General features: G+C 38.4%; 1 protein-coding gene across 2 annotated transcripts in view; it reads left to right on the top strand.

Annotated features, from left to right (window-relative positions):
• The window catches only part of thrb (thyroid hormone receptor beta), a gene marked incomplete at its 5' end in the record, with an annotated part of 126,518 nt that overhangs the window by 105,911 nt on the left and 7,421 nt on the right, over positions 1-13,186 (top strand). Inside the window, 4 exons of one of the 2 annotated variants that reach the window (XM_080046068.1) lie at positions 7,007-7,400; positions 9,856-9,956; positions 10,052-10,199; positions 10,792-10,997. In XM_080046068.1, coding sequence (XP_079902194.1) covers positions 7,007-7,400; positions 9,856-9,956; positions 10,052-10,199; positions 10,792-10,997 — 849 coding nt within the window. Of the gene's footprint in view, positions 1-7,006; positions 7,401-9,855; positions 9,957-10,051; positions 10,200-10,791; positions 10,998-13,186 lie in introns of those variants that run through there. The other variant, XM_080046069.1, reaches the window with a different exon arrangement.

The following is a 13,186-nucleotide window of genomic DNA, read 5'->3' as shown; positions in this document are numbered from 1 at the left end:
GGATGGACAGGGAAGCTGTAAATAATTGTCACGATGGTAGATGAAATCATTATTAAATGTATGAATTTAAACTGTTAATAGAAGTCCAGAGGGGAAGTTCCATAGCGGCTATTGAACAACAGACTTTTGTAAAATCAGGTAGGACCATGATTCTTATTAATTCACATTCACTGCTTTGTTTTGTCCTTATATGATTGTCAATTGTTACTTGCCTCGGTAGTCTAATCTCAACAATGTTTTTGTGTGCTATGGACAAAAAAGGATGTTAAAGTGTTCATATTAAGTTTGACTTGTAAATGGTATAGGGCACTTTTGAACCAGCCTCCGAGATGGCAGTGAATCTGACTAGAACACCTTAGTTAGGTACAGTCATGCCAACACTTTGGAAAAGCATGTGACTTGTGGGGCAGTTCGATTGCTGTTGGATTGGTTTCATAGAGTAAACAGCTGGAATATCGTTAGCCTCATAGCATAATTGCCTAAATCATATTTACTCTACTTTTACTCTACATCTACGTTACCCTACTCTATAACCCTTAAAATATGACTTAAGCAATTATGCTACTAGGCTAACTAAAAGTAGATGTAGAGTAGAGTAGATGTAGAATAGAGTAAATGTAGAGTAAAAGTAGAGTAGAGTAAATATGATTTAGGCAATTATGCTATGAGGCTAACGATATGGGAATTTTAACCAACATACAAATGATTTGTTCAGTCTTCCATCAGCTGAACCAGTGATCTCTCTGTCAGCATGTGAGAGATCCCTTTCCCTAAAAAGAGCCATGGTTCAAATAGTTTTAGAAAGAGCTACAGATGTGTGACTTTGGACACGTTTTATCAACGCCATGCTTCATGAGGAGCCACTAGCCCTAAGTGTAAAGGAATATTTCAACATTTTGAATTCTTTCAGCTTTTTACCTCCCTGTTCGGCTCAAGAAAAAAACGTTCCTGTAATTGTGTGTGCAGTTTTGATATAGAAATGGGCAAAGGTCCCTCATCCAGGTTAGCTCAGCTCAAACACTTGTAGTCAAGGGGAGCAGGTCAAAAGATAAACCTTACTAAAAACATCACTACACGCCTCTCTGTGCTTGTTGGGACGTGTCTATTTACCACATTATGTTGCATATTTTACACTTGATGTCATTTTAGAATCATACGTGACTGTCATGGGCACTTCCTGGTTTCCTTCCAGTGTGTATTCTAAAAAGACATAAGTGTAAAAAAAAAGATAGGGTGCAACATAACATGGTATGTAAACAAGCCCAAACAATCACACAGGAGCCCTTTTGACCTGCTCCCCTTCACTAGCATTATTTGAGCTAAGCTAACCTCTATATCAATTAGTCCTTTAAAATCTCAGGCTGTTTTTGAAAGGTAGGGGTGCACCACAGAACACACAGCCATACAGACCAGCTTGTGTTTCACTACTAATGAGCTTAAGAAGCCAATGACTGCTCACTTCAACATGAGGCGTGAGACATGTTTAAGTCGCTCTGAGGGTGAATATCCGTAAACACGCAGGATTACCAGCACCTGGGCTGAAACAGAACTACACTGTGTGCACAATTATTAGGCAAGTTGTATTTTGGAGGATTCATTTTATTATTGAACAACTACAGTGCTCTCGGTCAATCCAAAATGTTAATGAACCTAAACCTGAATGATTAAGAAAGTAAAAGTGAGGTTTTGTCTTTCTTAAGAGAATATACATATGTGCACAATTATTAGGCAACTATTAGTGTGCAGAATTATTATAAAACTAAATTAAAAAACTAACATTTTCCTGTCTCACTTGTTTATTTGCATCTGTTAAAGTGAGAATAATAAAACAACTCAATTTACAAATAAACATTTCTGACATGTCAAAAAAAATAATCAGTGACCAATATAGCCACCCTTCTTTTCAATAACTGTCACAAGCCTTCCATTCATGGAGTCTGTCAGTTTCTTTGTGCAGCAGCAACCACAGCCTCCCAGACACTGTGCCGAGAGGTGTACTGATTTCCTTCACTGTAAATATCCCGTTTAAGCAGGGCCCACAGGTTCTCAATAGGGTTTAAGTCAGGTGAGGAAGGGGACCATGTCATTATTTTTTCATCCTTAAGGCCTTTACTGGCTAGCCATGCGGTTGAGTACTTCGATGCATGCGATGGAGCATTGTCCTGCATAAAAATCATGGTCTTCTTGAAAGATGCAGACTTTTTCCTCTACCACTGCTTGAAGAAAGTGTCTTCTAAAAACTGGCAGTAGGTTTGGGAGTTGATTTTGAGGCCATCTTCAACCCAAAAAGGTCCAACTAGCTCACCTTTAATAATACCAGCCCATACCAGTATCCCACCTCCACCTTGCTGGCGTCTGAGTCGAAGTGGAGCTCTGTGTCCGTTACTGATCCAGCCACGGGCCCATCCATCTGGTCCATCAAGAGTCACTCTCATCTCATCAGTCCATAAAACCTTTGAAAAATCTGTCTTCAGATATTTCTTGGCCCAGTCTTGACGTTTCAACTTGTGTGTTTTGTTCAGTGGTGGTCGGGTTTCAGCCTTCCTTACCTTGGCCATGTCTCTAAGCACTGAACACCTTGTACTTCTGAGCACTCCGGGTAGGTTGCAGTTCTGGAATATGGCAGCACTGGAGGATAATGGGTTCCTGGTAGCCTCACGTTTGATTCTTCTCAAATCTTTGGCAGTTAATTTGCGTCTTTCTTTCTCAATACGTTTCTTGCGACCTTGTCGGCTATTTGCAACAAACCGTTTGATGGTTTTGTGGTCACGCCCCAATATCTTAGCAATTTTAAGAGTACTGTATCCCTCTGAAAGACATTTTACAATTTTTGACTTTTTAGAGTCCGTTCAATCTCTTTTTTGGCCTATTTTGCCTGAGAAAGAGAAGCTGCCTAATAATTATGCACACCTTAATATAGAGTGTTGATCTCCTTATAGGCCACACTCTCACTCATTACACAAATACACATCACCTGGTATGCTTGAATCCAATAAGCACTCAAGTTTATACAGCTTGAAGTTGGAAAATATGCATCAAAATTATGATATGGCCAAAATACTCACTTGCCTAATAATTGTGCACACGGTGTAAATAGGCAGTACAAGCATGCACATTTAAGCAGATCATACAGATTTTTTCAAATTCTAAATATTTTGTATTATTCATGTGTCACAGTGTTGCCATAGGACAAGCACGTAGTACTGTTAAGTCAAGGTGAAACTAGTGTAGCATTCATTTACGAATGCAAGTGTGAAAGCTGTATACATTGACAAAAGAAGATAATCCATATATATTTACTGAATATGTGCTCAGGTTATGTATTTCTTCTGTGGTTTCTTTTTGTTTTATTTTTTTTTCAAAAAGAAAAGGGAGCCCAACAAATTATGTGTCAAATGATGCTGATTTTACATTCTCTTTGGCATACATTACTGTAAAAAATACGATATATCATTTTGTGCTCAAATGTTAATGAGGGGAAATACAGTATTTTAAAGCCGTGATCCGGCATTTCTACTGGCAGTAAATGTAGTTAGCAGGCACTTATGGACCAGAGCTTTCTTTCACATAATAGGCATATTTATTCGATCTGGTCATTTCTGAAAACATTGTAATACATAAAATAGTTGTTTTAATGTAAAGTCATCAACTGGCAAAGTGTCATGATGCTATCTATGAGGTAAATATGTTAGCCTATTGACCTGCAGTCATCTAAACGTGTGACATGTGACGTGTGAATGTACAACTGTCTTTGTCTTCCTACGTTGGTCAAACCAGCTACATTTCACAGCTTATAGACACACAATGCAAACCACAGCCCAACTAAGACATGAGCAGATTGATCTATCAATAAAGACTATCTTATCTTATCTATTGATCAATGTCAAAGCAGATCAACTTTGGTAGTCAAGCGTGTGGGTGGACCCTGGTTACCCATATTCCTTCATAATCTGACCACCAAACATTATTGATCGTGTCTTTTTCATTGCAAGCTGTGATGGCGAACACGCAGACAGGCTGACATAGAACCAGAGAGTTCACATAAGTACAAGCAGCAGGGATCTTAAAGCCCAAACCCAGACATGGGCCATGTGATCACCCATTCAACATGTCTACAATGTTCCTATGACCACCTCAATCATCCATCACCCCAACAACATGGTCCGTGTTGTGCTATTCAGTAATCTTAAGATGATATAAACGACATCTGCCTGATCAAATCTTACCCAGATGTCTCTTTGAGAGGCTGTGATGTGTCTGAAATGATCTGTTTCCCTTAAACTTAGCAATTGACCACAATGACTTGGATAAGCATAAACTGATTTACTTATATAATAATTAGACCATCTTAAAAATAGATTTCTTGGATTCAGACAGGATCACATGAGGCTCGAAAAATTCAAGGCAAATGTCTTCACTAGATTTTTTACATTTGTAACAACTAAAACTATTAGGATTGAAGAAAAGCCTGCCTACATTTGAGCCAACTAATGATCTTTTTGTTGAGATAACTTCTCATTCGTACATAATTCAAGTTTTGAGTTCTTCATAGTAATAACATTTCCAAATGGTAAAAGTTGTGCTATCTAATTCTATGTTTTCAGAAAGTTTTAACACTTTTTAGAAGTTATAATTTTTTTTAATTAAGAATTTTTCAGAAATGTTTGTGAAAATTACCAGGGTTTAGAAAACAAGAGAGTATTTGTAGAAATAAAAAGTGAAAGTAACCACAAGCATAATAAAATATTTCTATATAGGCTATATACATTTCTATTTTCTATTTGTTTGTTTAGAGCTAACATGTACTTTTAGCATTTATAACACAACAGGCTGTTCGTCACAACACAAATTATTGAAGGAGGCATTATGAATCTCATCAGAAGCATATCCTCGCCATAAGGCTTATCCCATTTTTATTGAAGAGGGAGTCTAATCAATGTGGCTGAGTACATTGATTTTGCCATACATTGTGCTATTGTCCTCGTGTCTAGGACATTAGGCGCATTATCTGAAAACAGTTCACCCAGTGTGTCGTCCAAGTGTCTTACAGTTTGGGGAAACAATATTGATTTTGCCATTCACATTCTCATTTTAGGCGGGAGGTTTGGGTATTGGTTTTCCAACAAACATTATTCTATAAAAAATAATGTAATTAATTTAAAAACACACACACAGACACAAAATACAGTCCGTTAGTTCGATATATTTTAATAATAATAATGTGTTTTATTTATATATACATATACATATATATACATATACATATATATATATATATATATATATATATATATATATGTGTATTTATATATATATGTGTGTGTGTGTGTGTGTGTGTGTGTGTGTGTGTGTGTGTGTGTGTGTGTGTGTGTGTGTGTGTGTGTGTGTGTGTGTGTGTGATTGTTATTTTAGTTTTGTTTTTTGTTCTTTTTAATTAAATTGAAATGTAACGCGAGACACAGCAGGCGAAAATTAAAAGAATTCAAGCAGTGCTGAAGATTTTTGGCTATTTTGCTAACATGCTAACATCATTTCACACAAGTATAAATCAAAGGTCCATAATGTACATTTAAGTGTTTATTTGACTAAACCTTGTCTGTTTACGTCTGTATATTTCTCATATACAACCATCTTTAACGGCCATTGTCTAAAACGTTAGTTTTTTTCAATACTCTGAACCAAAATTCTCAACTTCTAAAGCACTTACATCAACTAAACCTTCCTTCATTCTTAGAACTATTCTGAAGGTTATTACAGAAGTTTGTGTGTTCATATCCTGTCTGATTTTTGATATAGCTGTACATGTACATTTGTATTCATGATAACAAGCTGTATCCATAATCTGTTCTGTAAAAAACTAAAAAGATTTTAACTCTGGCTTGATCCAACATCTAGATTTTTGCTTTTGAAATAGATAGAAATGTAGGCATTATTATTTCAATATTGCCAAATTTGAATACTGATTCAAACCATTGTGAAAAAATTGTAAAACAAAAAGTAATTGTTTTAATGTAATTTATCAACTGTCAAAATGTCATCATGATATATCTAAAAAATATATATTTACCTGCAGTGTCTCACTTTAATTTATTTAATTGAAGTGTTGGTGTGCACATTTAGATGATAATATGTATCTTCTAAACAATACAGATAATTAACAAATATAAGTAATTTTTTCTTTTATTTAACTTCTTTTTTGTATATTTGTAGTTAATTCTCAGTAATTCCTACATTAAAATACTGCTAGGTGCTTAGTCTTATCTGAATGAATTCATTGACTACATGTTACAGTCTTAGGGTTAGGGTTACGTGTTAACAACACAAAACCCTTCTTAACATCCTCTTAGTGTCAAAACATTGAGTGATTAGTTGTGACTCATTGAGTTATTTGACACTGACCTGAGTGAGCTTATATGATGTCTGTTAAAATACCCACAGGATAAGCAAGGGAGTATATGCCAAGGTGAAAGGTTAATGGGTAAGGAAAGCTATCTGGGTTAGGAGAAGACCTCATGATAAGATGAAACCTTTTTTTGAAGGGCTTTTTAAGTGGAAGTTTTAAAGTTTTCATTGAAGCCTTCTTGGGTTTCTTCAGAAGTGTAGAGAAGTGGCTCGGTGGGTGTTGATGGTAGTTATGCTGTTGTCAAGGTGCAACATGCAAAGTCTTAATCTGTGACATCATGGCCCCTGTCCTTGGTGCATGGAGGATTTGTGCAGTGTGTAAGATTAGTGCGCTGCGTCGTCCTAAATCTCTTGCTTCCCACTTTGGCTGGCTGTTGGCTGGGTGGGGCGACTGCTAGGTGTATGTAGTCTGTGGTGTGTAGATCTGGTTAGTGAAGAGTGTGTGCATCTACATAGGGCCCACCTCTATCAAGTATTTTATTACACATCAGGAAACGCCTATTTCCACATCGATGATTGTTCTTGGACCTGTCTTTTTTTTCTTTCTTTTTTTAACAAGAAGTTTGTAGCTTAGCCAGAATTTTTCGTGGTACTTTCTTCCATGATGAACTACTGCATTCCAGACATGTATGAGTTGCCTCACGCGGGGCTGGGAGGCTACGCCGTGCAGGGCGGAGGTGGAGTGGGTTTTGGGGGGGAGCACTGCATGTATTCTAGTGAGGGACCAGGGTACGGACTCTGTGAACCCCAGCCGCTGCACCATCCACCCTGCATGGAGGCGGCCTGGCCCTCCAGCCAGCAGCAGCAGCAGCACTACTACTCTCCATGCTCTTACCCTACTGGCTCTTACCCTACTGACAGCAACCCTTCTGCGTTTAAGAGCGAGTTTTGCTGCATGGACATCTCTCTTAGTCATTTCCACCACCAGCCGGAATATTATCCCGAGATCAAGCCAGACTACTCACACCTGCAGTGGATGCAGGAGGCGCAGAGGAAAGGTATGACCAATGGATAGTGATGGCTTTTGGGTCGCTGCGAGTGCAAGCTTCAACTTGTGTATTCTTTGACTGACAGGTGAAAATGTTTCTGTTGTTATGTAGTCGTCTCCAGAGTTAAAGAAGTACTGTATTTGAGGCACTTGTACGTTATATTGAATTTAATATTTTACTTTTATGCTACTTTATATTTCTACTCCACTACAACTCAGTTTGAAATATTGCACGTTTTACTCCACAACATGTACCTGATAACTTAAAGGTACACTATGCAGTTTCAGAGGAGGGGGATTTGTTTACATTTGCAGAGCCGGTAGTTAGTTTACAAAACATATTTTCTGTTATTCTTAGTATTGAATCATTCTATTCTAAATATTTTGAAGAACCTGGAACCAAGCGTAAGACTTGAAACTGTGGGCCCTGCTGTAAACAACAACCGTGAACAGTAACTTTTCAGGAAGCTTTCTAACTTCAAACAGTATTCCAGGCATCCAATTTTCTTGTGAGGAAAGTTTATCTTTTCAGATATGAGAATATATCTTAGAATAGTTTCACTTGTCTGACACACCCAAGTAACATAGTGCACCTTTAAGTATTTTTGACAGTTTGGTATTTGTACTTTTGCATCTTTCAGCCTACATTCCATGTGAGCTAAATACTATACTTAAAGGTGGAGTCAGTGATTCTGGAGAACACTTGTCAAAAATCACTTCCTCACGATCCACCACACGGCACTGTGTGTGCTGAAAAACAATCTGGCGTTAATACACAGCCTAGGCTCTGTACATGGGCATTTTGCTAGCTACTGTAGTTCGGTCCGAGCCCCTTTGTTTACGTACCCGTTGTTTGCATACTAGTTTACAGAGCACGCACAGTACGTACAGGGAGTTTATTTAAAAAAACAAGAGAATGGCTGACTTCAGCTTTAAATACTTTTAAAATCAGATACTTGTGTACTTTTAATCAGACGGTGTGATAATAATAGTTGACTTCTTACTCATAACTGAAGTATAGTTTTCAGGGGCTCTCTATACACCACTGTCTCTCTGTATTGTATTGTGAATATGTTCAATGTTTTTGTTGTTTTTAATACTTTTCTGTAATTAGCAACTTCTCCGCCTTGATCAATGCATCACACACACACACACACATGCGGTGACAAGTCTGCATGCAGGACTTCATCTAATGCTCAGAGTGTTTGGCTGAGGCGGGCGGGTCCCTTATTGATTGATGATGAAGGCAACAGAAGGCCCATGCAACATGAATTATTACTCTTTCAGCAAATCCCCCAAAAAGGTATTGATCAGTTTGTTAACCTGCTACCAAGAGTCACGCTCCCTGTGTCACCAGTTCACGTCTACAGTGGAGAGACAGTGGATAATAATAATAATAATAATAAAATGTTATTTGACAGGGACAATACATACAACATTGCCACAAAAAAATGGGAAAATGTGATGCATATAAGACGTCTAGCTTCAGCTAATTTGCAGTCTTTGTCCCTGGGTCAGGCTTTAAAATACAATCAAAGATACTAAATACAATAAATGCAGTGATAGAGATACAGTGAATAATACAATTAATAGGTACCATGAGTCAATACACACAGCTGTAGTTATACATTTCAGATTAAAACATAATTAAATTTAGCATTAAACATTAGTAAAGTGCTCTATTAAAATAACTTGAGAGACGTTAATGTTCACATTTCTGCTGCTGCTTGAGCCACTGCTTGATATACTGCAGCTTGTTGTCTGCCATTTTAGTTTCTCTCATTCAAGGAAAAGAAGCAAAAAATCAAATACATTTAAATACAACTCGAAAGTTAAAGGAATGTGGTACTACTTTTTAAGTAACCTCTTAAAGCGAGACCCTGCAGGAAAACATTTTCAAGCACTAGTCAATCTAGAGATGTTTGTCTATTTTGCTTCCATGACATGTCTTCTTTCATACTAGTATAGTTTAATTAACTAAACCATGTCTGTTTGCATACCTACATTTGTCCTATACAACCATATTTAACAGCCATTATTTTAACATTAGTTTAAATACTGGGAACCACAAATCTCAACTTCTAAAGCACTAACAGTACATCCACTAAACATTCCATAATAATACTTAGCCCTACTCTGAAGGTTCTGGCAGAAGAATGTATTCATATGTTGTTAATTGTCTGATTTATGAGACATTTTGTTCTTAAAAACATGCCAACAAAAATTCATTTTTAAGACCTATGCAGAGTATTTATTTATTTATAAAATGAATAGATACTGTATCCAAAATTGTATCCGACTCTAATATGTTGTAAAATTAAATAAAGATTTTTAACTCTGGCCAATTAAATAGTGAAATTAACCACAGCAGTCAATTGAATAGTTCAGGCTAAACACATCTACAGTAGTCATCGTTTTTCTTTCCCCCATCAATTCTAACATAAACCATTGGTTCTTCTCTGCAGGTTACATTCCGAGTTACCTGGACAAGGATGAGCTGTGTGTAGTGTGCGGGGACAAAGCCACGGGCTACCACTATCGCTGCATTACCTGTGAAGGCTGCAAGGTAACACAAGCCCATCTGGTGTGTGTTTCAGCTCATTTAGTGCATTCTTCTTTTCCAGATCTTTTCTGAGCGTGTTCCTCATATGCTCTCTCCAGGGTTTCTTCAGGCGCACAATCCAGAAGAACCTCAACCCAGCCTACGCCTGTAAGTACGAGGCTAAATGTGTCATCGACAAAGTGACCAGGAACCAGTGCCAGGAATGTCGCTTCAAGAAGTGCATTGCTGTGGGCATGGCCACCGACTGTGAGTTATTTTTTTCAACTTCAACTGTTTTGCCATTTTACAATAAACAGAGTTTACAGTGAACAGAATGACATTTTGTACGGACGGACCAAGGTGCAAACAAAAAACAAGAACAAAAGATACCAGAAAAGGGTCATAGAAAAGACAAGAAACAGTTCAACAATGAAAAATCAATGCATGACATTGTCCACGGACGGCAGTTTTCCAGGCTGATTGGTTGATGGTGTTGTCTTTGGCTTCTCCTTGTGTGTTGGATGTATCATCCTACCCAGGGACAACAGACAAAGGTTCAAATTTACGACACCAATTGAACTAATTCCAATACTACCATCTCTTGCTCGCTAGTAAACTATATCGTTGTCTCTTTGGACTGTTCAACTGAAGCAAGTAACTAGCAAACTGTAAAAAAAGAATGTGGAGAGAAGATCATCACCCTTCAAACCCAGTGGAATCCTTTGTCAATGCAATCAGATCAACCCAGACCTACTGCTGCTGGCTTCTAAGAGCAATGACAATAATGATACAGTATAGGTACTTTCATAATGTCATGCTGTCCACTCTCATTGTCTTTCCCCCTCCTCCCCCTCCCCAGTGGTGCTGGACAACAGCAAGCGCCTGGCCAAGAGGAAGCTGATCGAGGAGAACCGTGAGCGGAGGAAGAAGGAGGAGCTCCAGAAGACGGTGTGGGAGCGTCTGGAGCCCAGCCAGGAGGAGTGGGACCTGATCCGCATGGTGACTGAGGCCCACATGGCCACCAACGCCCAGGGGAACCACTGGAAGCAGAAACGCAAATTCCTGGTGAGACACCCAACGTCCTCCTGCCTGCCCTCTCGTCCTCTCCAACCTCCAACCACAGCCTTTCATTGTATCCATTACCCTGCCGTACCCAACCCACCACCACCCCAACCCCACCCCCTGTAAGAGCCTAGAATGTAATACTATTTTTGTTGATAGACCCATAATGTTATAACTGGAAGGTAACGTTAAAAAAATGCTAAGCCCATAACGTAATAACCTTTTTCCCATAATGTAACAACTTATTACATTTTGGTTCACTTCTTACATTATGGATCCAGTATGGACTAGTCCTTACCCGTGGATATGTGCAGTGCAACTACATGTCAATGTCGGGCTGTGCATGTGGTAAGAATTTTGTGAAGGGGCAAATATGTACAACATATTAGAAATTGCATGTGGTTCGCAAAGGTGAATCAAGATGGAAAAGGGTACAGGTATTGCAAGATTAATGTATAAATAGTGGAATGAAATAAGTGTGAGGTAGACATAGTTAAGTTAAGTTACTTTATTAGTCAATCGTTCCATTGAAGTTTGCCTTTCCGCAAACCCCCTCTCAAGTTGCCACACTTCGGATGCGGTCAGAGCACCGGGTCAGCCACAGTACAGCGCCCCTGGAGCAGTTTGGGGTTAAGAGCCTTGCTCAAGGACACAATGGTAGAGATGGTGGGCAGTGGGCACCGTAGACGTAATACTAGTTTTACAACTAACACCCTCCTGTCCGGCGCCGGGGATCGAACCAGCGACCTCATGGTTACTGGTCAGTCACCTTTCTTCTAGGCCATCCGACCACAACAAAGATGTCACATTGTTTGCGGGGGTGATATCAGTCCAGAATTAGGAGTAAAAAACATTATGAGCATTTTGGGCCAGGTATATACTGAAGGGCCATGGGACATTTCAGCATCATAGGTCAAGCCGTTGAGGAGAAAAAATAGGAATGACAGACAGACTGACTGACTGACAGACTTTCTTTGATTTATATAGTTAGATAGATAATTGCTTCAATACAGAGTTTAGTATAAAGGAAACTATTATTTCCATAGATTTAATGTAATTCAAGACCCGGAATTCAATAAGTTGTTACATTATATTAGTTATGGGCTCAGCATTCTGTTACATTATCGACCAGTTATTACATGATGGCTTTTATTACATTATGGCTCGTTGTTGCATTTTGCATTGTTGTTACATTTGGTACCACCCTCACAGACCCCCACCCCCCCCCCCCCCCTTATGCCTTATCATGTCTCCTCCACCACATCCACTAGTTCCAGTGTTCCCTATGTGTTAATGTGTCCATGTGTTTTCTTGTATCTCCTTGTAGAATGGGGAGAATTAGCTGGACGAAGGAGAAAAGTGTGTTCCTCAACAAAGCAAACACTTTCTTGTCATGTCCTATTGACCTATAGCAATTAAACCTTTTAATCGCAACAACACTAATAACTTGCTTTTTCAACCGTGTAACTTTCATTCTTCTCTCTTTTTCTATTTGCAGCTTTTGATTTCACACCTCACCCTTCTTTTTTTGAAAAAAAAAAATATCTTAATCGCTCTATCCAGATTTTAAAGTCTGTCTCTCAACTTTTGACTTTGCCTTGGGTTTCTATGGTACGATCACAAAGACTTGTTAAGGCCTACGCCGTTTTTGTTCTTTCAACCGGTGTGGTAGTAGAGAGTCTGATTTTTGTGAAGGCCGTTGTTACAGAATTCGTGGCATTTTTTGAATTTCTTTAAGCAGACTGGTGAAGTGAAATTGGTTCCATTTTCCCCCGGGGGGAATCACTTTACATGAGTCGCTTAACACCAATATATAGCGGAATCTCTCATCACGTCACCTTTAGCTAAACTGCTGCAAAATTCCGCAAACATTTTGTGTAAAAAAAAAAGTCAAGTGTTCCATCATAGCCGTAGGGTTGTGTTTAAGGCGAGACACTGCAGGTGAATAACGTACATTCAAATAATTATTTACTGCACTACAATTTTTGACTGACTAATTATCCATACAAAAAAAATCTAGATGTTGGATAAAGCCAGGGATCAAATTTTATTTTTACAACAAGTTAGTGTCCAAACATTTTACAGAACAGATTTAGGATAAAGCCTTTCTTTATTTAAAAAAAATACTATATACAGGTCTCAAAAAAGTATTTCCAGCATGTGTTTGAGCACAAAATATATCATAATCAGAC

Source organism: Ammodytes marinus, assembly GCF_949987685.1.
Source record: "Ammodytes marinus genome assembly, chromosome: 17".
Taxonomy (NCBI): domain Eukaryota; kingdom Metazoa; phylum Chordata; class Actinopteri; order Uranoscopiformes; family Ammodytidae; genus Ammodytes; species Ammodytes marinus.
The sequence above is the reverse complement of the archived record's forward strand: the minus strand, read 5'-3'. Positions and strand labels throughout refer to the sequence as shown.